Source organism: Xenia sp. Carnegie-2017, unplaced genomic scaffold (assembly GCF_021976095.1).
Source record: "Xenia sp. Carnegie-2017 unplaced genomic scaffold, XeniaSp_v1 HiC_scaffold_21, whole genome shotgun sequence".
NCBI classification, from domain to species: Eukaryota; Metazoa; Cnidaria; class Anthozoa; order Malacalcyonacea; family Xeniidae; genus Xenia; species Xenia sp. Carnegie-2017.
The window spans coordinates 2,804,271-2,825,791 of NW_025813484.1; the positions used below are offsets into that span (position 1 = coordinate 2,804,271).

Below are 21,521 nucleotides of genomic sequence, written 5' to 3' on the forward strand. Positions count from 1 at the left end.
GTTTTTTTGTTTTGTCCCCCATAAGGTAAACGTGTCATCCTTTCCCCCCAGGAACCGAAAGACAAAAGCACACTTTTAAGTTTGCAATCAATTGGGGTACAATAACGATGGAAGATCAATAAAATAATTTGAAAACTGACGATTTAATTAAAAGTGATATTATTGCTTTCAATTTAATATAATTGCAGTATTCTTGGAAATCGCATGCAGTCGAGGTTGAAGTATGGAGATTTAAATCAAAAGCCAATCACTGCAGATCTACTATATTTTGTACCAATAAGATCGTAAGTTTTACTTACTCAGATCATTTTATATTCGTTTTCCTCTCCTCATATAATGAAATCATCGTTCATAATTTCACAAGACGAGTAGAAGCTAATAGCTTTTGGACACTGGGTCTTGTGCATCGAAAGGTAAAAATTGTGATTTTTTAGTTCTTCAAAATATACCTATGTCATGATAATATATGCTCGTCATTCATTGAAAAAGAGCGTCTAGGAGCTTTAGTTTGATGAAGAGCAGTTGTCTGAATTCAAATGTATTGTGAAAACTAAAGAACAGCTTATAAACAAATCGCGGATCTTCATAAAAATCTAAAGCAAGAAATGCCAACTAACATAGTTACTTGTAGTTTTATGCATAAACGGTACCATTATGTGACTGTATGTTCTCTTTCAAATTTTCATTGATTTCTTCCTTAAATCGTGGCGATGTCAGTGATCTTTAAAGCCAGGCTCAAATGAGCAAGATGATTAAAGATTTTACTTAAAATATAAGTAAAATACATGGCGAATGCGATAAATATACAAAAATTTCATTTGAACAATAAGAAAAGGCAGACCAACTTTCAAACTTTACTTTGTATATAAGTTTAATATACTTAATAAAAAAATTTGTAAAATGAGGGGGAGAGGTTGATTAAATCACTCTTTAGTCGAGTGGTTGATATAATTCAACTTATCATAGTGGCTGTCGTCAATTTTTATAACAATGTTGAAAGTAAGATTTTAACTGCTGAAATAAATCATAAAATGAAACTGCGTCATTTGTTTTCCAAGAACATCATTCGACATCATTCGAGCATCGCCGACTACAAAACATGATCTAAAGCCATTGTTTTCTTCACAATAATACCAAAGCCATAGATACTGATATAGACACGATAGCTGATCAGTTTAAAACGTGTATAATAGATATAAGATCGTCCATTTCAGAAAGAAAGATGCCGCTCGACACTGTGTTATGTCTCGACACGTCAGGTTCAATGGCGAATCGGGGCATAAGGGAACTGAAACGAGCTGCAACTCAATTTCTTGAGGGAATCGAAGATACGTCAAAACAATCAGACTTAAGGGTAAACTTCAAATGCTATATCTACCCTCGTATGTACCAATTAAGTTTGCGAGACATTTATCATATGTTGATGTTCCTTTATCAACTTGCAACACACGAAAGGTGATTCTTAACCATACATACATTACAATACAGGAAAATGTTGCCATTGTTGAATTTGGAAGCAACACAAGAGTTGTTAAGAGTCTAACCACCGACTACACGGCTTTAAAAAGATGTGTTGGTAAGCGATCAAAAATATCAAAATGTCTGAAGCATGACAAGACATTATGTGACCATGATACATCCATATTGATTTCAGAAAACTTGCGTGCTGGCGGTGCAACACCAATGACGGAAGGGCTTAAACTGGCAATGAAGGAAATTCTCGAACACGGTAAATACTAAAGGGCCAGTTGTCCTAAGTCAGATAAACAGAAACTATGTTTGAGAGGAGGAAGGGGGAGCACAAATCGTCAGGGAAATTGTTTTACATATACGCGCGTGATATCGAAGGATAAAACTAGAGAAACAGCTAACTTGACTACTTTACCAATATAGGTGGAGTCGTGAATGTAAATGGTTTAAAGCTTTCGCCTCGGATTGTCTTGATGACCGATGGAAAACCAACCGGCGACAGCGAGGCTCAGGTATACAAACGATAAAACAATTTGGTTCTTTGATTGACCATGTTCGTCACTTTTCCAAATAAAATGAAGACAATTACCAAATGTATTCGGTTATTGTTTACAATCACGAGTATGCTAAATGCCAGGAATAATTGATAATCGATAGCTTGCATAATTTCAGGCTGTACGCGAGGTGTTAGCTGTTGCAGCTCTATTTGGGCAACATTGGAGGGAAGTTGGTCTGCCTCATCCGATACCTATTGCTTGTGTTGGCTGTGGAGAAGCAGACAAGGTATAAAAATAATCTTTTCATTGACAACTTAATTTGCACATAATAGTTTAGGAAAAACGTTCAAGTTGATTTTCAAGTTTGAAAGCAACCATTCGTAAAGACCATCCTGAACTTTACTTGGACAGTTAATATAAGATGTTTCTGGTTGATCTTTTTTCAAGAAACTTTTAGAAGGGATAGCAAAAATAACCAAAGGCATGTTCAAAATGGTTGGTGATATGGAGGAACTGAGCACTTTCTTTCGCCGTCAAGTAATGCTGTCGAGATTTGCTGCGAAGTTCTCACACGGTATGCAAAAATTCTATTTAACCCCCAGAGTACTAGCTGATAAACTTTAGCATAACACCAAGTAAGCTTCACAGAATGATTATGATAGGTAGAACGTAGCAAAGCAAATGTCTCATAATTTGCCTGCGAAACACGTAATCAGCACTCTTTCTTTTCATATCGACAGATATGTCACAGCTACGTTCCATGTTGGCCTTACAGCAGTTCATGCGTGCTTGTGGAGAAGCCGTGGAGGAAGCTGAAGCAGTAAGTCATCGTTTTTCACGTAACTTAAAACGACATACAAGCACGAAGATGCTCATTACAAATAGTTAATATAAAGCTAATGATTGAGAATGACTTGAAGCTTTATAAGCCTTTTACACCAAATGCAAAATTATGACTTGAGTGAGGAGACTTGTAATGTCACTGACTGCCATCTTTGCAGCGTGCTTTGAGTGGCTTACTTGCTGCGATGGTGGTTGGTGCAGCCCTCGAAGACGGAGACAGCGATGATGATGAGGTACGTCACTGAAGTAAATAATGTCATGTTTTTATTACGTTGACAATAATTTTTATCGCTCCGCAGTCTTTACCCACACCACCACCCCTGGGGACACGGGTAAGACGGGGACCTCAATGGAACTGGGGCAATCAAGATGGCCACGGTGTTGGAACTGTTACCAATACTACAGATACAAAAGGTGACATTATAAATCGTCTGTTTATCCATTTGAAACACGTGAGTTGTTTGACGTCATCTTCAACCATGCTTAATTACGTCAACGATGATTAACTAGGATGGGTTGATGTATGCTGGGACAATGGCAGAAAAAACTCTTATCGCTTTGGAAAAAACAATGCAATGGACGTCAAGGTAGCTACTTCCATCTTTCAACCTCATCGAATTAATTTCTTTCTATTTAATCGACTTCAAGATAATTTCTTCCATTTTTCAAACTCGTTAAATAAATATCTTCACTTTTGATGGACGTCAAGGAAAATCCTTCAATCTTTCAACCTTGTTGAAAAATTTCTTTACAATTTCACATATTTCAGATTGTAAACGAGCCACGTAAAGTGACATTTCACGAAGGTATCAAAGTTGGAGTCCGAGTAGTACGAGGTATACTGACATGATATAATCATCTGTACGTTAATATTCTGGGACGAAAGAGAAATCTGGGAATAAACAGAAGATATTTAAGAAATTTCGCAAACAAATCCTGTATTACTTCGTACTTCATCTTTTTAGGAAAAGACTGGAAATGGGGAAACCAAGATGGCGGAGTTGGAAGCAAAGGATACGTCTATGAAGTGAGCGGGTTACGAGGTGTTTGTAAGGTAACTTGCCATTATATTGCTTCAAAACCAGTGTTGAAAACACGTTAACCGCATACACATAAAAAATGCAGGCTCTAGTTAAAATAAGAGGGTATTCGGAGTTTTGATGGAGGTCAGCACTTAACAATCACAAAACAACATGAAACATGTCTTTCCAATGAACAAAACATTGAAGTACATCGGTTCCACTGATTATTCGATATTTTAAGGTGCGTTGGGATGACGGCAGCACAAACAGTTATCGTAATGGTGCAGAAGGAGCTTACGATTTGCGAGTCTTGCCGGAGGTACGGAACAACAAAATGAAATAGTTAGGGTGTACGAATGATTAAAACTACAACACAAGTTAAAATTTTGATAGCTTGGGATAATGAAGGAATGATGTTTACAGAGTTAACATGAACAGCGCATGCGTGCTACTTGTTTGCGTTTTAGGACGTTAGTGGAATGGGAACGGCTACAAGATCTCAACGAAGAAACTCAGATGAATGCTCAGTGATGTGATGTGAATACAGCATAAAATTCGTAATTATTGAACTATAATTTAAATTTCACGCACCAACATTTACTACACAGCCTAAGATAAACTATAGCCGATTGCACATATAGTTGAGCATATTGATCATGTTTGAAAAGGGTCGCGGCACAATACAGCATGAAACATACTGTTGAAATATAGCGGGGCAGGAGAACTTAAAACTCGGTCACTCGGTAAGATACTGGAAACGAGAACGTGATAGATTGCGTGTGATCCTTCAGTGAGGCATATGCATTAAAAGATTGCAAGGACAAATTTCATAAGGACAGTAATATTTCAATATCAGTGCTAAGCAACTGATTTTTTGCAGTAGCGTTAAATCTACGTCATAAGTTTGAAGATAATAGAATTTGGATGACTTACATTTTCCAATTTAAAACGTCCAACAGTGTTCTTACTCACCTGAAATATAATTCCATAGATATAGCAACAGTTTATATCATGCCTATAGTATTAGCTACACTATGGACGAAAATGCATAAGTAATGGTTACAGTATTAGTTCCTTTGTAAGTAATAAAATGCATCAGTAATGGTTACAATATTAGCTACTTTATAAGTAATAAAATGCACTAGCAATGGTTATAGCATTAGGCTACATTATAAGTAATAAAATGCACTGCTAATGGTTACAGTATTAGCTACTTTATAAATAATAAAATGCACCAGTAATGGTTACAGTATTAGCTCCTTTATAAGGAATAAAATGCACTAGTAATGGTTATAGCACTAGCTACTTTATGAGTACTACAATGGCCTAACGATAGTTTATATAATGGTGATAGTATATCCTAAATTGTTCAGTATTCTGTCAACATATGCATTGAAGTTCACCTTGCGAAAGTGTTTTAAAAGTCCAAATGGCGTCCATATAGTTATTCTTTCATCACCATTCCACGTTTAGATTCGGGAAATTCAGGAAGCACAAAAGCCATTAATGTCGCTTCTGAAAACGGTTTCACTTTACCCTTGGGTGGTGACGATACATTGATTTGGGGCAGTTCATACTTGTTTTAGCCTCCTTCCTGTTTGCTTTATAAACGCAGTAGGAAATAGCAAGAGCGAAAATGGAGCATACAATAACACCGATGATGATTGTGAGAATCGAAATGGCAACCGAGTGATGACGTGGAGAGGAACACTGGCTATGACAGGCTGAACAAGCTTCCGTCTCTGGCATGCCGTCACAGTTAAAGTAAAGAGGAGAGCGAACTTAAAGAAAGAAAGAAAAAAAAGAAATGCACATAAGCAAATCAATGAAAACATACAGATACATTATAAGTACTCTCACATCTATTCTTACAAAAATTTTCTAATCACATATAACTGAAATGCAAACTTGCCATCAGTTGCATGAGGTCAAATCTTACTCGTGTTGACTGTGAATGTGAAGAGACTTATTATTCCAGAAGTCATGACCAGTGAAGAAAGATTATCCTCCTTCACCCCTCCCTTCCATGATTGAGAAAGACATTATTTATATTTGAAAATGCAAAAGTATTAACGCCAGCCTACCAGTGTTAATATCCTTTTTGATTTTTGTAAAATGGTCGATTGCTTGTTTGGTGGATTTGCCAAAACTCACACTGCCACTGGCAGCAACATCAAATAGGCATTCTTTGACATCACCGCAAATGGCTTTTGCCTTTATTTCGAGGCGTTTGTCGATGAACAACGATTTGATTTCATCAAAAAACAATGGTTTGTACTGAGTATTGATAAAATCGTTGTGATTTTTGCCATTGCCATAGGTGAATAGGGAAGTTGCTTCGTCAATCAGCCCTATATGAAAGACAAGAACTTTAAATTCATGCAATTTTACCATTTTCATTCATTAACGGCGATCTTTTGAAAAAATACGTTCTCTTAAGATGCACACTGTCAACATAAACCTTTTTTGTTGTTGAGGAGTTTAAATGAATTTTAATACCCTTAAATAAACAATTCAATTTCCGCCCACCCAGAGAATGTCAACTCTTAAATGGTTTTTTTTTTATATTCAGATAAATATATAAATGCGTTAAAATAAAGGAGTAACTGAATCGTACATTTCTGTCCAAATGTCCAATGTATCGCCGAAGAGTTCGAATTAACATCAACTTTTTCACCATTCGGTAAAGTAAAATCGTTCTTTACATCGTCGTCCCAGACTCCAAGAAGTCCTTTAGTCTTGCCTGGAGAAAAAAAACATGGCGAGAGTTACAGCACCAAAAGTCCTGAGATTACTTCAACAACTGCACAAAACGAAGAAAATAACGAATATTCAAAATTGTAACATGTGGATAACGAACCTCTAAACTTTTCAGATATCGATATTTCAAACGATAAAGAATCATCATTGGGAATGACAGTAACACTGATGCCCGATTTGAAGATGATATGAACATTAGAGTTGTTTTGCTGCATCAAAAGAAGATTTGTGAAGTCCATGAACGTTGACGTGGCTTCAAATGATTCGGAAACACCATTCACCAGGAGGTCTACTTTATGCAATGAGTTGAATTCAACCTAAAGGAGATATTGCCACATATATATTCAACAGATCTATTATAACTTGCACGGTCCATTCACACAAAGCCTGGACAAAAAGTCGCTAGGAAATGGATAGCACCATCTGGGCTTTACGTAATCGGTCAAATGAAAGAGAAGTATCTTCACTTGATCACCACAAAGTGTGAAATTCGCTTTCACCAACCTGAACTTTATCACTTTGATCATCTTTCAGAACAAACGCCATCAAAAACGTTCCACGAGTATTCCTTCCATTAGCAAGTAAAGGCTGCATTCGTGCTTGAAATTTGAATCCAATGACGTCGATACTTAACATCGTGTATTCACCATAACCGTTAAATGTGTAGGATAAACCATCCAAAGTAACAAGATGTGGGTCTCCGAAAGTTGTTGCTGAGTATAAAATAACAGATACCAATAGTAATATTCATTCTTTACTCATGGAAATGAACAGCACATGAAAGCTGGCCTCCAATGTTGACTAAAAGTTGGAATATGTAAGCACTGGAACTCTAATTACACTCATATTTTTTTTTATCTCAACGCCATTTTTCATTCTTCATTTAAGAAAGGATCGAAGAGATGTTTGGGTGAACTCGAGAGCTCGTCAGTACAAACACTTGATTTGAAGATTCTCTTAAATAATTGAATTGATTGAGCCCCGATCAGTTTGCAAAGGCTAATGCAATGTCAGCTCTAAACCAATCAGCGCACGCGTTTCATCGTTGCTATATTATAAAATGATGTACTTACCAATCTGAGGTGGCCTATAACGAGCACCATTTACCGAGGGTCTACGTCTGTAGTAAAGGCCACAGTTCTTACTTAATTTACAGCAGAGATACCAAGGATAAATGTCATGTTTCAAATGTTTCAACGTAGCATATCGTGAGCTACCGGCGTGATATCGGTCCACAGTTCCACCTCCGGGGGGGCCAACGACCAGGTGACCCTCTTGCGTATAACAACATTGTTGACCAGCACCACTGGGGCTGAAATTAAAAGATCCTTAATTTTTATACAGAGTAGGCAATGGAAGAATGGCTTGACAAGTTATTAAGGTCAGTTAACTTAGTACACACGCAGTCAAAAAGAACTACTCAGTCTTTGTCTTGTAAGGTCGCATTGTGATGATTACAATTTACGCCATATTTGATTAACTAATTGAACAGCCTTGTGTACTCAATGCAGAAATGGAACTAAAGTAAGAAGAAGACCCAGTATTAAGTAAACACACTACTGTTTTTGTTGTTGCGTAACTTATATCTCTAATGTTTAGGCACTTTGTTCAAATGTTACAAAATTAAACTGTTTCTAGTTAGAAAGCAGTTCTTTTGAACGCCTGTGTATTACGTGAACTTCGCCTTGGCTGCAACTTTTGTCACCAAGCGTGGAAGACTTAAATGATTTCAAAGGCGGATTTCGTTGCAAATGAAAAACCGATTTGGATTACCTTGGGAAGACGCTACGGAAGCAATGATAAGATCCATTATGATACGTCATGCAAGAACCAGTTCGCGGCGGTTTGCAATAGTCGTCCGACGCAAATCTAGCCGTATCCGCTTCCGCTTGCTGGAGACTTCTCGGACATCCAATCAGTTCATCTAAACGTAAAATGATCCAAGATGTCATAGAACAAATAAAACCATCATTTTCCTATCATTGAAAGATCGAATTGTTAATGAAATAAAGCAATTTATATGTATATTTTGAGGTCTATTAATACATCAACGCTTCAATGATAAAAAAGAACGTTTACTAGAATAAAACATTCACGACCGCGGTATTATGGAACTGCATCTAATGACTCGGTTAGGAGTTAAACAACAATGAATTTAGTCATTGTAAATGCTAGAAATATAGGTCAAAATTTTGACAGTTGAATATATTGATAATACACCCTGAGAGTCAGCGTACATGTATTGAAGAGACTCTCTTAACTTCTTCGTACGAAAAACTTCACTTTTTGCAAAAAGAAACTTCAAATAATGGTAAACAAAACTCCAGTTTCTCGCATGAAATTTATTTTCATTCCAATTCCACCCACCTAACGCAGTTGATACGTTGAACTTATCTTTACGGAACCAATCGTGACATTTTTTACTCGCATTTACGTCGTCGACTTTAGTGGGAAACAATAGAAATGGTGCACTAAATATCCTCGGTGCCAGTCCTAGCGCTGGCTTTGGAGCACGGATGCTGAGGATCGAAAGCGGCGAGGAGTCATTTTTCATGATCATATCATCAAGAGTAGGTCTAGAGATGACAAGAAAAAATAGCGAAATAGAGTGTTTATTTCGCAGACTATTATGCCATAACAAGAAAGAAGAAATTTATTGAAAAATATTTTTCATACATATATAATGCCTACACAGTACACATTATGAACTACTTCATCATTATAAATTCGTAAGAGATACTTACACCGAATCCACAACGTTGTTCAGCAAGTCAAAGCCGTAGTTACTAACATTATATTTGACCGTAAATGGCTTATCAAGTAGTTCGAAATTCTCCCAATCAAATTGCGCAATTTGAACATCGACCAAGTCACGTGTTCTTAGTTTGTGTGGGTTCCAAGCGATGAAGAGCGGTTTGAGTTGTGTTGTCCAGTCCTTAGACTTCAAACCCGAGATCCCAGGACCATGACGTCCAATGGCGACTATTTCAGAAACAGTAAAAAAATGCTTACAATAACATAACAAGTAACGGGCACAGCAAACCTTCAATAATTACTAACATAGTGTTGGGTCTTGTGACCTAAAATGACGACAGTACAAACTGCTGAACCATTTTATCCAGTTTCGAAGACTAGGAGGGCGGCGGTGAGGACGAAGGTGAGGGGAGGGCGGGTGTGTGAGGGATCTAATAATTTGAAAGAAAACGTTTCCTGCAAACTTTTTTTGATATAAAAGCAAGAACACATATCGTCATGGCGAGACAAAAAACCCACGAAATTTATTGATATTTCATTAGAATTTTAATCAAAAAGAATTTGTATCATGTTTACCCGAGGTGAAATTTGATGCAAATTTGAATGTCTTTGCATCATCTAGAGAGAGCTCCAATGACATTTTACCAATTCGGCGTAACGGTGGAGTGACACAGTATGCCTTGAATCTGTTGATGACATTTCCATCGGCCAAAATACTCTCGTCAAAACGGCATACGATGTTGTCAGAAATGACGTTGAAACACGGTCCAGATATTTCAACAAATGTTCCACCTAGCACTAAACCCCTTCTTGGTTTTAAAGTCAAACTTCCTGTGAAGGAAAAAAATGAAAAATAGTTACGCATTCTAGACAAATGTATATCGCATGAGTGAAAAAGTTTCTCTGTCCACAAAGAAATAATCCAAGAATTCTATGTTTGCATTACATTGAGTGAGTCTCAAACTTGTCACATAAACAAGGGAAAGGTCCAGGAATCGGGGAGGGTAGAATAGCAAGAGAACATACTCTATTTGTGGGACACTCAATAATACTCAATCAATGGCTCATCCATAGAAAAAGTGGGGAGGGGGGGGGGGGCATTGCCCTTTATCTCCACTTATCCGCGAAATTACTTGTATTGAATTTTGATTGTCTGCTTCATTTTTATCTATATGTTGTAGATAACAAGATGCAGTTAAACGTGTTGCAGACTTAAAGGATGAATGAACTTGTGGAAAGCTCAATGGTTATAAAAAATTAAACAATTCGATGTCTAATTACTATGGATGATACTGTCAACATAAAACAGCAAAACTTTGTAGAGCGATGAGAAATGATCTTACCAGCAGTATTACAGCCACCCTTTGTAGTCTCAGCAATATCAACACGGAACATGAACGTACCAGGTACACCAACATTTGAGAGTAACGGTAGTCGCCTTATGAAGTTTCTCTTTTGACCTTTGATGTTGAAGAAGAAGTGACCATCTCCGGAATCGTAACCAGCCTAGATGAAATGTAAGTAGAAAGAACAACAGACATTAAAACTATTTATGTCAATTTTTGATCACTCTTAAATCAAATGAGCTTTGTGGTACAGTTTGGCTTTTGATTCAACAACACAAGAACGTCACCTGTGCAGGAATGCCACCGTGAATAGTCTTGCCAGCATCTCCGATCGTCCATTCAATTTTATCGTAATTGAATAAGATGAAGGAATGTCTTCCATTGGTGATTATCACAACTTGAAAAGTGTTTTTCTAAAACGACAAAAAATTTTGTCATCAATCTTGTTCGAGCAACATCAAATCTTTAATGTATTTCAGCAGCCAATTTATCAACGACAGAAACTACAACAGAAGCAACATTTTGACGAAGCAGCACTCTGACAAAGGAACATTTTGACAAAGCAAAACTTTGACAAAGGAACATTTTGACAAAGCAACAGTATGACAAAGGAACATTTTTACAAAGCAACACTATGACAAAGGAACATTTTGACAAAGCAACACTATGACAAAGGAACATTTTGACAAAGCAACACTATGAAAAGGAACATTTTGACAAAGCAACACTATGACAAAGGAACATTTTGACAAAGCAACACTATGACAAAGGAACATTTTGACAAAGCAACACTATGACAAAGCAATATTTTGACAAAGCAACACTATGACAAAGGAACATTTTGACAAAGCAACACTATGACAAAGCAACATTTTGACAAAGCAACACTATGACAAAGGAACATTTTGACAAAGCAAAACTTTGACAAAGGAACATTTTGACAAAGCAACACTATGACAAAGGAACATTTTGACAAAGCAACACTATGACAAAGCAACACTATGACAAAGGAACATTTTGACAAAGCAACACTATGACAAAGCAACACTATGACAAAGGAACATTTTGACAAAGCAACACTATGACAAAGCAACATTTTGACAAAGCAACACTATGACAAACGAACATTTTGACAAAGCAACATGACAAAGGAGCATTTTGACAAAGCAACACTATGACAATGGAACATTTTGACAAATCAACACTATGACAAAGGAACATTTTGACAAAGCAACACTATGACAAAGCAACATTTTGACAAAGCAACACTATGACAAAGGAACATTTTGACAAAGCAACACTATGACAAAGGAACATTTTGACAAAGCAACACTATGACAAAGGAACATTTTGACAAAGCAACACTTTGACGAAGCAACTACGTCTACAAACACCTGAACCAATGCTTAATGTATTGGGTTCTATTGTCCAGAGTTGCAATAGTACCCGTAATCATTACTGTTAGTTACATGAAGGAACCTATACTAGACCTTGGTGCTGGCAATACGCAATAAAGATCTGTCATGTCGGAAACGTGTGACGTTCAGCCAGGTCGCTGTGAATATCCACGATGCTTGGAAAGATGGAAACTGATTTGGAAAAAATCTCCTTACATCGTTGGTAGCCCGCTGCAGCAGCTCAAAGTTCGTCGATTGACGGTAGAAAATCTCACCACCATTTCGGATATCAACGTCGGCCCAATACGGGGCTATCATTGGCTGCTTGCTGGGAGTGGGAAAAACGAAAGGTACATACTCCTCAACACCATCCTTGAAGGAGATGACGCCATTTGCGTTCACCTAAAATGGTAGTCATGGTTACTACACTGAATTTTCCGACAGACTGCACGAGAGAAAACAATAGTCATTTCTGAATTGAATAATCGTATAGGGGTTAAAATTTCAGAGCAATCCCTATGAAAATAACAGCAATATTTATATATATTATAGAGAAAATTATAGTCCTGATTATTGCTTATGTAGCTACAAACATCGTTCATTTTCATTTTATTCTTACTTTTGGACACCGTATTTTGCAACTTTTATTCGTGTGGAATTGGAATAAAACAAGCAAAAAAGCTTTTTCACAAGAATGCATGCACCTCCCCCCCCAAAGAATAAAAAGAGCCCCCTTTGCAATCAATACAATCGATGCCTGATCACTGTCGCACAAACACGATTTACTCATTTCTACGTAAATGACACGCTAGGAAATTCATTTCACACACAATATCATGTCTCACGGATTGACGTCCGGACAACAACATAGCTTCTATGGGTTGCCAATGATTAATGACGCATTTAAATGTCGGTAATTGGTATATAAAAACACTTTTTTGAACAGACATTCACCGTACGACAAAGTTAAGTTAATTTTTCTAAACGAGTAAACACCCATCACAAGCTTCGTCGAAAATACTTTTCAAGGAGCTTCTACATGCCAATATATTTGTCAATTGATCTGAATGCTACATATTGCAAAGGAATTTTGTTTTGGTAGTGGGAGGGAAGACAAGGTGGGAAGGTGAGGGTAAAGGAGATTGTGTGTGAGACATAAATGAGAGCGTATATGATCGAAAGAAAATAGATATATTTTAAAACTGTTCATACGCAAAAACTGAAAGATCAAGCAAATGTTTACAGCAACTGTGTTAAACTGTCAATAAAACATACTTCATAGAGTCAACTTTTTTTCATTATAACGTTTCCTTGGGCGATTGGGAAATGCAAGCATGCCGAAATAAATTAACAAATGGACGAAAGTTTATGATAGTACTCACAAACAAACGCTGATAATAGGACTTGAAAAATGGAAATGACGCAGACAGCGTCAATTCTCCCGAATTTCCATCGTCCGTTACAGGTAGCCTTTGATCCGTCAGTCGACCGAAAGGATAAAATTCACTGACAGAAACGGCCTGTATCAAGGAGAACTGTAAAATAACGCACAGTCCAAATGATGATTTCGAGTCCATCGTAGAAGCTTGTGATGTGTTATCGTCTTTACTTACACCAATATAAGTGGAAACTTGTACTGTGGGAAAATCAAAATAAGACGCAAAGCCATTTAATGGACAAGTACTTGAAATTAGACGGCCCTTTGGTGCTATTTTGAAGATGATAAAAACGGTATTAAATCTGGCGAAAACAGGAAAGAAATTATGGATGCACCCGAGACAAGTGTAGCACTATCTTTACGTAAATTCCCGTATTGACTAGGCATGTGAAAATATTATCAGTGCATTCCATTTCAAGGTGTGGAAACCTCTATTTAACATGCTGACCAATTGTGGGAAAGCTAAACTCACGACTTAAAAAGACAAATTTGCATTAAAGAGCCAATTTGTTGCTTCGTTTTAGGAAGTCCTTTCAATTTCCGTTTGTTCTTGATTAGGAAATCTTAATGATCTAACCTGCAATTTAGAATATGTCAGAGGTGGACAACAAATTTTTTTCACAAAAGTGAAAGACTTTCATCTTTAACAAACAAAGTCTTAAAGATAGTACTTAGGGACATACATTTAAATACGTTGCACATAGTTATTTCAACATTCCTTTTAAAGTCCATTTATTTCCTACAATGAATGCTTACTTTTGCTTACAGCAACAGTTGTGAACACGTATCGATTTTGCGCCTAAATTTTCTTTAAATGCGAGACATTGTGTAGACAACTGTGCGGCATAAGTTGAATTCTCATTGCTCACTTTCATACTGGCAGAAGGAATTTTTCCAAGTCTTTTCATACATCAGCAATACATTAGCAAATGAGAAGTGAGTTAAACATTTCAACATGTTCACGACAATGGATGAGAAGCAGAATAATCAGATTCGAGTACAGATGGTTTATACACAGGAGTGGCATTTGGCACTGTGCTTTCATTTGATACAGAGGACACTGATGATCGCTGGGATCCAACCTCAACCTCCATCACAGGATCAAGTCTTTCGTTACCAATTGTAAAGATTTTAGTCTGATGTTGCTCCACAGCATCACTGTCCACAACCGACAACTTGGGTTTAGGGAGAGAAAGAATAGACGTACACAGATATGGATTTACGGTCTTGGCAACTAGTTTTTCCAACTTCTGATAATTCTCCAAATTTTTGTCATGTACGCTCTATTAAATGGATTTTGCAAATAGAAATTAAAATTGCCAATTTAAAAAGTTTGCCATGAAAATAAGTCAAACTATAACCAGTTCAGACAATGAACATTATATATGAGGTTTAAGTTGCAACAACAATTAAGCAAGATAACTAAAATTCAAAAATTAGCTAAGTTAATAAAAGGAATAAGATAAACTTCCCACCTGTAGTACGAGCAACATTTGAACAATACGGGGGGGAACCTCTATTCCTTGGTCAATAACTTTATCTAATTTAGTCTTTAAGACGATAATGTCTCTGAAATAAACAAGTGAAACTTCACGAACAGAAAGGCCGTTAGACTGCGGCAATGAAACGAACACGGCTTGAAGTGTTGGTAAGATATTGCAAAAGAATACAGTCCAACAGTCGGAGAGTTTGTTCAAAAAATCACTGGATTTTTCTCTAACTTCTTCACGCAATATTATCATGCCTTTCTTAAGGATCGACTCTTGATAAAAATCGTTAATTTGCGCACCCAATTCTGCCTTGACGTTTTTTACTTTCTCCGTAAGTTCGTGTAGTTTTATCGACATTTTCTTCGTTTGAAAAAGAGTTGTAACTTGATTGACAACATCTTGCCATTCAGCACCCGATGATATTGAAAGAGAAATTGCAAATGGACGTCTGTCTGACCTGCTAACGCCTGGAACTGTCACTGAATTATCCTTACGTATCAAATCAGTCAAACTCGACGAGCTTGTGTTACGTGCTGCCATGATTTCTATCAAAAACTGCAGAAATTTTCGGATGAATTTGTCTTTACAATGCAAAGTAGCAAACACCAAAATAGACGGCGTTTATATCTGCATAATTACTTCATGTCACTTTACGCGAAATGGCTTTAACGCATAAATTTATAATTAATCGCTTTCACATAAATGAATTTTTAGATTTTATTGACATATTAATATTTAATATTAATATTTACGTTCAAGATTTAATGTAATCTGAACAAGGAGCATCACACATCTCAATGTGAACAATTAGCAACAGAAAATTAGGAAATTTCGCAACATAAAATCCATCCGCCACCATTTTTAGAGAGACTGTAAATTGTTATTCCATTTTCCGTGTTTTCTCTTTCATATCAACATGTGAAGCGGGCAGCAAACTAAAATCATACAGAAACAATAAGGAGTACAAATGTACAATTGCTTGGAAAATCCACTATATCGACCGCCATATTACTTTACAAAATTGCGCGTTGTCATGACAACAAAAGTTGAAACAAACATGGCGGCAGCAAAGACAAATACTTTCAATAATAACAAAATGCCACATAAGGGTACAACATATATGGGAAACATTGCGACGGGGAATGGCTTGGAAATAACACCAGAACTTCATCTTAAGATGTCTAAGAAAATTGCCCAGCTCACCAAAGTGATTTACGCTTTAAACACTAAGAATGACGAACACGAAAGCATTGTCGATTGTCTTAAAGAAAGGCACGAAAATGATATGCAACGGTTACTTGAAGAGACAAGAAGCCGAACAAATGAACTAAGATTGAGAATTGAAAAATATGAAAAAGAAAAGACCAACATGCAAAGTCTGGAGCAACGGTTGCACGAAGAAAGCGAAAAAAGAAAGCAGATTTTAGTGGAATTCGAAAAGTACAAATTATCCGCAGAGGAAATTCGGGAAAAAATGGAGGAAGAAAACGAATTAAGGGCTAGTGAAAGCATCAGGCTTATCTTACATAGCAAAGAAAACTTTGAGAGGCAATTGGAAGAATTTCAAAATACAAGGAGGCTAATGGAACAGGACAAAGATGTAGCAATGCAAGAGCTAGTTGGTAAACACCACGAAGAACTTGAACAGTTAATGAAAGCACATAGACTTAGGTATGATGAAGTTGTGAAGGAGAAAGATCGACTCAAAAAAAATCTTGAAGCTCAGATAAACGAATTAAGTAGTTCCCCTGAAGTACTTCGCGCAGAACGAGAGAAAATAGACCGTGAGTACAAGACAAAGTTGGAAAAACTCAAATCTCTTTATGAGAATGAACTAAGTCATGTCAGGGAAGAGACTGTAAGAGCTCAAACTTTGCTAAAAGAATATGAACATAAAGAAATTGATCAAAAAAATACGTGGAGAATTCAAGAAAAACAGTACCAAAATACGATCTCTACTTTGCGTAAGGAACTGGATACCACAAACAATAAAACGGCGCTTTTGGAAAAGGAATTGTCAGATTTCACAAAAGAGGTTGCTTTAAAAAACGACGGCTTTGAAGCGATAATGAAACAATTGAATGACGCTGAAAATCGAAGAAGTGAACTTGCTAAGGAGCTTGAAGAAACTCAAACTGAGCTACGAGTATCAATAAAACGTTCTGAATGTTTAGCTGACGAGTTATCGCATAAAACATGTAAGATAACAGAACAAGTTGGCCCAATCATTTTAATATTTACATATATATGTATATAGTGACCAAGAGTCACTTTTGCTTTTTGTGATAAAATACATAGTGGCCAACTTTGTTTAAACATGTTATTGTAATGCTGCAATATTTTAAGAATCTTGCTTTATTTAATTGTAAATATATGTTGAACTTAGTAATGAGCAGTTTTTTATTGCAAGTATTGAGTTTCACTGAGATTGTAATTCTTTTTAAGGTTCGCACAACAAGCTCGAGGCGACGTGCTTGAATCAAGAACAGAGCGTAAAGGAATTGAAGAAAAACGTGGAATCCAGCAAAGAAAGATGTTTCAAACTTGAAGAGGAATTAAAGTTACTAAAAAATGATAAACACAGTTTGGAAACAGACTCCGAACAACAATTATATTTACTTAAACAGGTACTGACTATCGCCATTCACCGAGATCAACTTATCAACACACGAAACTTTTACGTCTACCTGTGTATAAAACCTGTGATCGATTTACAAATTCTACTTTAGAACCTCGAGTCTCTTGAAAATGAAAACGAACACATCAGATCTAAATACATTGAGGAGTTAGCGTCAACGAAAGAAGAATCATCAAAACGCGAAAACGATCTGCAAACGCTACACGGACAGGAGTTGAGCAACATGATAGAAAAACACCAACAGATAATCTCTGAATTAAAATCGAACCATGAAACATCACTGTACGACGAAAGAAGAACTCAAAGCAGAATCATTACTAGAAAAGAAAAAGTTTCAAGGGAAAAGGATAAGATCATTCAAGAGAATGAAAGAAAATTGGTTAGCTTACAAAAACTGTACGAAGAAGAAACGAAGAAAGTGAAATTATTGTCTTCTCGGATGGAAGAAAGCGAACATGGACTTGACTCAGCGTCGTCTACAATTACCGCGTTAAACAATATCATTAAAGAAAAACAGGCGGATGTTTCTCGTATGGAAAAGGAATTGGTATCATTGAAAAATCTTGTTGAACAATTAAAGGTAGGACCATGGGAAAGATATGTATTTCATGTTTTTCTATACAACATACCGTTTAGCTATATTCTCGTTACAGAATGAGGCGGAAGCGACAAAAATTGCCTTGGAGAAAGAGAAGAGCAAAGCAAAGCTAACTTTAGATCAAAGTTTAAAAGACATGCGACAACAATTAACAAAGGAATGGAGTGAAAGGCTGAAGTATGTTTTATCTAAAAATTAAGAAAACTCACCCAAAGTAGTTAAAATGAATTTTGTCGCATCACGTCGAGCATACCGTCTCTTTTGTTATACATTCAGGTCTGAAAGTTCTACGTTACGTACACTGTTAAATGAGCAACATAAAGATGGACAACATGCTGCTTTGAAACAGCTGTCAGCTTTGAAAGAGGAAGAAAAGAAAGACATACGACTCAACGCTGAAAAGGACATGGCAATTCTACAAACAAAGGTTTGCATTCATCTTCACGCCTGTTTTTTATGCCACCGAAGAAATATGAAAGAGAAAATAAATCGTTTCATATTTAGATCAACGAACTTGAGAAAGAACTCAAGGATGCTGCTTCACGATTCTTGTCCTTCGAAAGGTCGTTAAAAGAAACGGCGAGTAAAGAACGAAAGAGAATCGAAGATGAACGATCAATGGAAACGTTAGAGCATCAGGAAAAGATGAACAATTTAGAATTGAAACATCAACAAGAACTAGCGCTTTTTAAGGAAATCAAGGAACAAGAACTGAAGGTAAATTTTTAAGTCAAATGAATTTCTGCCCGTGCCCTGCAGACAAAAAGGCAACCGTTTCACTACTGAACGTTCGAACAGTTTATATGACAATTTCAGATTAATTAATGCTGATTTTTAATAATTTTTGGCTTGGAACATTTTCACATATTGAAGGCCGAAAATGTGTCGAATGTATTAACTGTTATACTAACTAGGATCAACAGGATCCAGTTGTTTCAAAGTGCATTAGTTAAGTAGAATAGATATCATACCAAAATGCCAATGCATCGTATTCTCATGGCGTAAGTGGGTAAAAACTTTAGTGAATGAAACGAAAACTTTTTTACTGCTAAGTATGCCATCCAAATATGCCACTTTCAATCTTTAATCCATTTTTTACTGCTAAGTATGCCATCCAAATATGCCACTTTCAATCTTTAATCCATTTTTTACTGCTAAGTATGCCATCCAAATATGCCACTTTCAATCTTTAATCCATTTTTTACTGCTAAGTATGCCATCCAAATATGCCACTGTCAATCTTTAATCCATCATTTTACTGCTAAGTATGCCATCCAAATATGCCACTTTCAATCTTTAATCCATTTTTTACTGCTAAGTATGCCATCCAAATATGCCACTTTCAATCTTTAATCCATTTTTACTGCTAAGTATGCCATCCAAATATGCCACTTTCAATCTTTAATCCATCATTCTAGGAACTGGAGGCGAAGCTAAAACAGCAACACGACGAAGAAACGTTATCTCAACTCAAAGCTTCCAAGTTGAGTATGGAGGTCGTGAAATCACAAGCTGAGCTTAATGCAAAGGAGAAGATGGCGGAGGAAAGAGTCCAATTTGACAAAGAGAAACAAATTCTGGAAAATGAACTTATACGACGTCGTAAAGATGAAATCAATAAAATGAAGAACGACTTCGAGTCGCAATTAAGCGCCCTGAAGTTGCAACTTCAAGAAAGTGACGAATTGCGCGTGAAAGAGGCAAGTTTCAAATTACATTTCCCTGAAATGTGTACGGCATGAAAATCGTAGAAATTAACCAGATCATGAAAATCATCTTCCAGACTGACAGATACGCTGTACAAGTTGAAGAGCTCAGTAGTAGCATTCTTAAGAACGAAGTGACCATGAACGAAATTAAAAATCAACTATCCGAGAGCCAAAACAACGAAAAGAAATTGCAGGACGAAGTCGAATCTAAAGTTCAAGAAATTTTCAATGTCAGACGAGAAACGAATAACCACATAAGGTAAGGAGAAACTAAAAACATATCTTAAAATATAAATGAAACTTAGTCTGTTGTTCATTTTATCGCCCTAGCTTGTTTAAATGATAGTATTTATGATATATCTATGAACTGCATCTAATTTTCTCAGAAAAACGGAGGAAAAGCTGGCGAAAGCGCATCAGAAAGAAATGGACTTGCAGGTTGCCGACCATCTAAGGGAAACACAAAACTTGGTTTATGAATTCAATCGTGCTCAGGAGCATTTAAAGGAAAAATGTTCTGCTCTCCAACTCATGTATGTGAAACACGCGTTGTATTTTAGTTCGGAAAAGAATGTGCAAATTAATGTCGTCTTTCAAACTCTACATTTTGACGAGAACGGATCCTCATTTTCTTAACCATTGATTGCTACGACTTTACGTTAAAAGCGTTGCATAATATAAATGATTGAAATGTTTTTAGGCTTGAAGAAGCAGAAGCCAAATTTCGAGGTCGACCGCCTCGCGATGAAGACATGGAAGTAATACAGAGCTTAAAAACGGCGTTGACTCTTCGAGATCAAGAACTAAGAAAAATGTTGGTAAGTTGTTTGCTGTTTTCGCCATCATTTCTGTTGACCAGCGGTATCCTTCAAAAACACGTGATATTCTCTAATACAGGATGAAAAACGGTATTACCAATTGGAGTTGCTGAATAGAGAGACAAACTTCAATAAAGTATTTGGAAACTCTTCACCCAACATTGGTGTGATTAATCCACTTCAATATAAGGTTTGTAAAAGAGCATTGGTATTATTTATTTGACTTAAGTTTTGCTTTTTTGACTTTTTATGTTGTTTAATGTGTAGAAAAAGCCGGGAAAGGACCATTTAACAGGTCAAGGAAGCGCCATGACGCTGACGTCATCTAGACTTGATCCCATGCCTCCGTCTAATCTCTCTGTTCACGAAAAGAAACTGAACAACACGAGCCCTCTGCCACCAACACAAAGCAAAAAACTGAGCGCAAATAAACGATTGAGCGTTTATTGAAAAGTGACAAATAAAACCACTCTAATCGTTATTTGACATGTAAAAGTAACTTTGTTCTATAGAGAATATATTCATTATTTTATATCGAAGCATTTTATTGAATTCCATCTCCATTGCTAAACAATCTCGTATGTATAGATTGTCCATTTCGCAAAGACTGGTTTGTATGCATGAATAACATGACGATAACGCGGCAGTAGCTCTACATGACGTAAAAGACCTTTGAAAATGAATAATCTTCATTGCGGTGAAGTTTCTGAACTCACGCCTTCTAGTCATAACTTAAAGTTT

General features: G+C 36.6%; 4 protein-coding genes across 6 annotated transcripts; 2 read left to right on the plus strand and 2 right to left on the minus strand.

The window, feature by feature from the left end:
- The first annotated feature begins 122 nt into the window (after nt 1-122).
- On the plus strand, nt 123-4,788 carry LOC124443806. The gene is made up of 16 exons (XM_046994338.1): nt 123-284; nt 365-413; nt 1,215-1,354; nt 1,489-1,576; nt 1,655-1,729; nt 1,894-1,982; nt 2,143-2,253; nt 2,415-2,541; nt 2,708-2,787; nt 2,969-3,043; nt 3,110-3,224; nt 3,321-3,397; nt 3,580-3,646; nt 3,776-3,864; nt 4,074-4,151; nt 4,300-4,788. The coding sequence occupies exons 3-16, from the start codon at nt 1,223-1,225 to the stop codon at nt 4,366-4,368; spliced, it is 1,272 nt and encodes a 423-aa protein (XP_046850294.1). The 5' UTR covers nt 123-284; nt 365-413; nt 1,215-1,222; the 3' UTR covers nt 4,369-4,788.
- On the minus strand, nt 2,604-12,593 carry LOC124443798 (sushi domain-containing protein 2-like). 3 transcript variants are annotated; one of them, XR_006947753.1, is made up of 15 exons: nt 12,183-12,593; nt 10,980-11,105; nt 10,690-10,852; nt 9,923-10,177; nt 9,337-9,574; nt 8,960-9,168; nt 8,366-8,516; nt 7,666-7,904; nt 7,097-7,305; nt 6,693-6,909; nt 6,450-6,575; nt 5,917-6,183; nt 5,236-5,613; nt 4,766-4,804; nt 2,604-3,051 (listed from the first exon to the last, which is right to left on the minus strand). XR_006947753.1 is itself a non-coding variant. In XM_046994325.1 (13 exons), the coding sequence occupies exons 1-13, from the start codon at nt 12,405-12,407 to the stop codon at nt 5,360-5,362; spliced, it is 2,679 nt and encodes an 892-aa protein (XP_046850281.1). In that variant the 5' UTR covers nt 12,408-12,593; the 3' UTR covers nt 4,984-5,359. The 3 variants fall into 3 exon arrangements, 1 of the variants encoding a protein (XP_046850281.1); XR_006947752.1 differs by lacking the exon at nt 2,604-3,051 and having other exon boundaries at nt 4,658-4,804; XM_046994325.1 differs by lacking the exons at nt 2,604-3,051; nt 4,766-4,804 and having other exon boundaries at nt 4,984-5,613.
- A 1,528-nt stretch (nt 12,594-14,121) lies between these two features.
- LOC124443807 (proline-rich protein 5-like) lies at nt 14,122-15,665 on the minus strand. Its single transcript, XM_046994339.1, has 2 exons — nt 15,003-15,665; nt 14,122-14,810 (listed from the first exon to the last, which is right to left on the minus strand). Exons 1-2 carry the CDS (start codon nt 15,555-15,557, stop codon nt 14,487-14,489), a joined length of 879 nt encoding a protein of 292 aa, XP_046850295.1. The 5' UTR covers nt 15,558-15,665; the 3' UTR covers nt 14,122-14,486.
- A 12-nt stretch (nt 15,666-15,677) lies between these two features.
- Nucleotides 15,678-21,319, plus strand: LOC124443797 (protein FAM184A-like). The gene is made up of 12 exons (XM_046994324.1): nt 15,678-17,215; nt 17,463-17,644; nt 17,747-18,235; nt 18,309-18,430; nt 18,530-18,680; nt 18,758-18,970; nt 19,672-19,953; nt 20,037-20,221; nt 20,349-20,495; nt 20,663-20,780; nt 20,860-20,970; nt 21,048-21,319. The coding sequence occupies exons 1-12, from the start codon at nt 15,985-15,987 to the stop codon at nt 21,228-21,230; spliced, it is 3,414 nt and encodes a 1,137-aa protein (XP_046850280.1). The 5' UTR covers nt 15,678-15,984; the 3' UTR covers nt 21,231-21,319.
- Nucleotides 21,320-21,521: the final 202 nt, after the last annotated feature.

Excerpts from the sequence above, each read along its gene's own strand:
- LOC124443806 (XM_046994338.1), top strand. The coding sequence starts at position 1,223 with ATGCCGCTCGACACTGTGTTATGTCTCGACACGTCAGGTTCAATGGCG. Across the intron at positions 2,788-2,968 it reads CCGTGGAGGAAGCTGAAGCA|CGTGCTTTGAGTGGCTTACT; the intron begins GTAAGTCATCGT and ends CCATCTTTGCAG. Across the intron at positions 3,398-3,579 it reads ACAATGCAATGGACGTCAAG|ATTGTAAACGAGCCACGTAA; the intron begins GTAGCTACTTCC and ends CACATATTTCAG.
- LOC124443798 (XM_046994325.1), bottom strand. The coding sequence starts at position 12,407 with ATGATAGCCCCGTATTGGGCCGACGTTGATATCCGAAATGGTGGTGAG. Across the intron at positions 11,106-12,182 it reads TGCGTATTGCCAGCACCAAG|AAAAACACTTTTCAAGTTGT; the intron begins GTCTAGTATAGG and ends TTGTCGTTTTAG. Across the intron at positions 7,306-7,665 it reads TTATAGGCCACCTCAGATTG|CAACAACTTTCGGAGACCCA; the intron begins GTAAGTACATCA and ends TTTTATACTCAG.
- LOC124443807 (XM_046994339.1), bottom strand. The coding sequence starts at position 15,557 with ATGGCAGCACGTAACACAAGCTCGTCGAGTTTGACTGATTTGATACGT. Across the intron at positions 14,811-15,002 it reads AAATGTTGCTCGTACTACAG|AGCGTACATGACAAAAATTT; the intron begins GTGGGAAGTTTA and ends TCCATTTAATAG.
- LOC124443797 (XM_046994324.1), top strand. The coding sequence starts at position 15,985 with ATGTACAATTGCTTGGAAAATCCACTATATCGACCGCCATATTACTTT. Across the intron at positions 17,216-17,462 it reads CGAGTTATCGCATAAAACAT|GTTCGCACAACAAGCTCGAG; the intron begins GTAAGATAACAG and ends ATTCTTTTTAAG. Across the intron at positions 18,431-18,529 it reads GAATGGAGTGAAAGGCTGAA|GTCTGAAAGTTCTACGTTAC; the intron begins GTATGTTTTATC and ends TTATACATTCAG.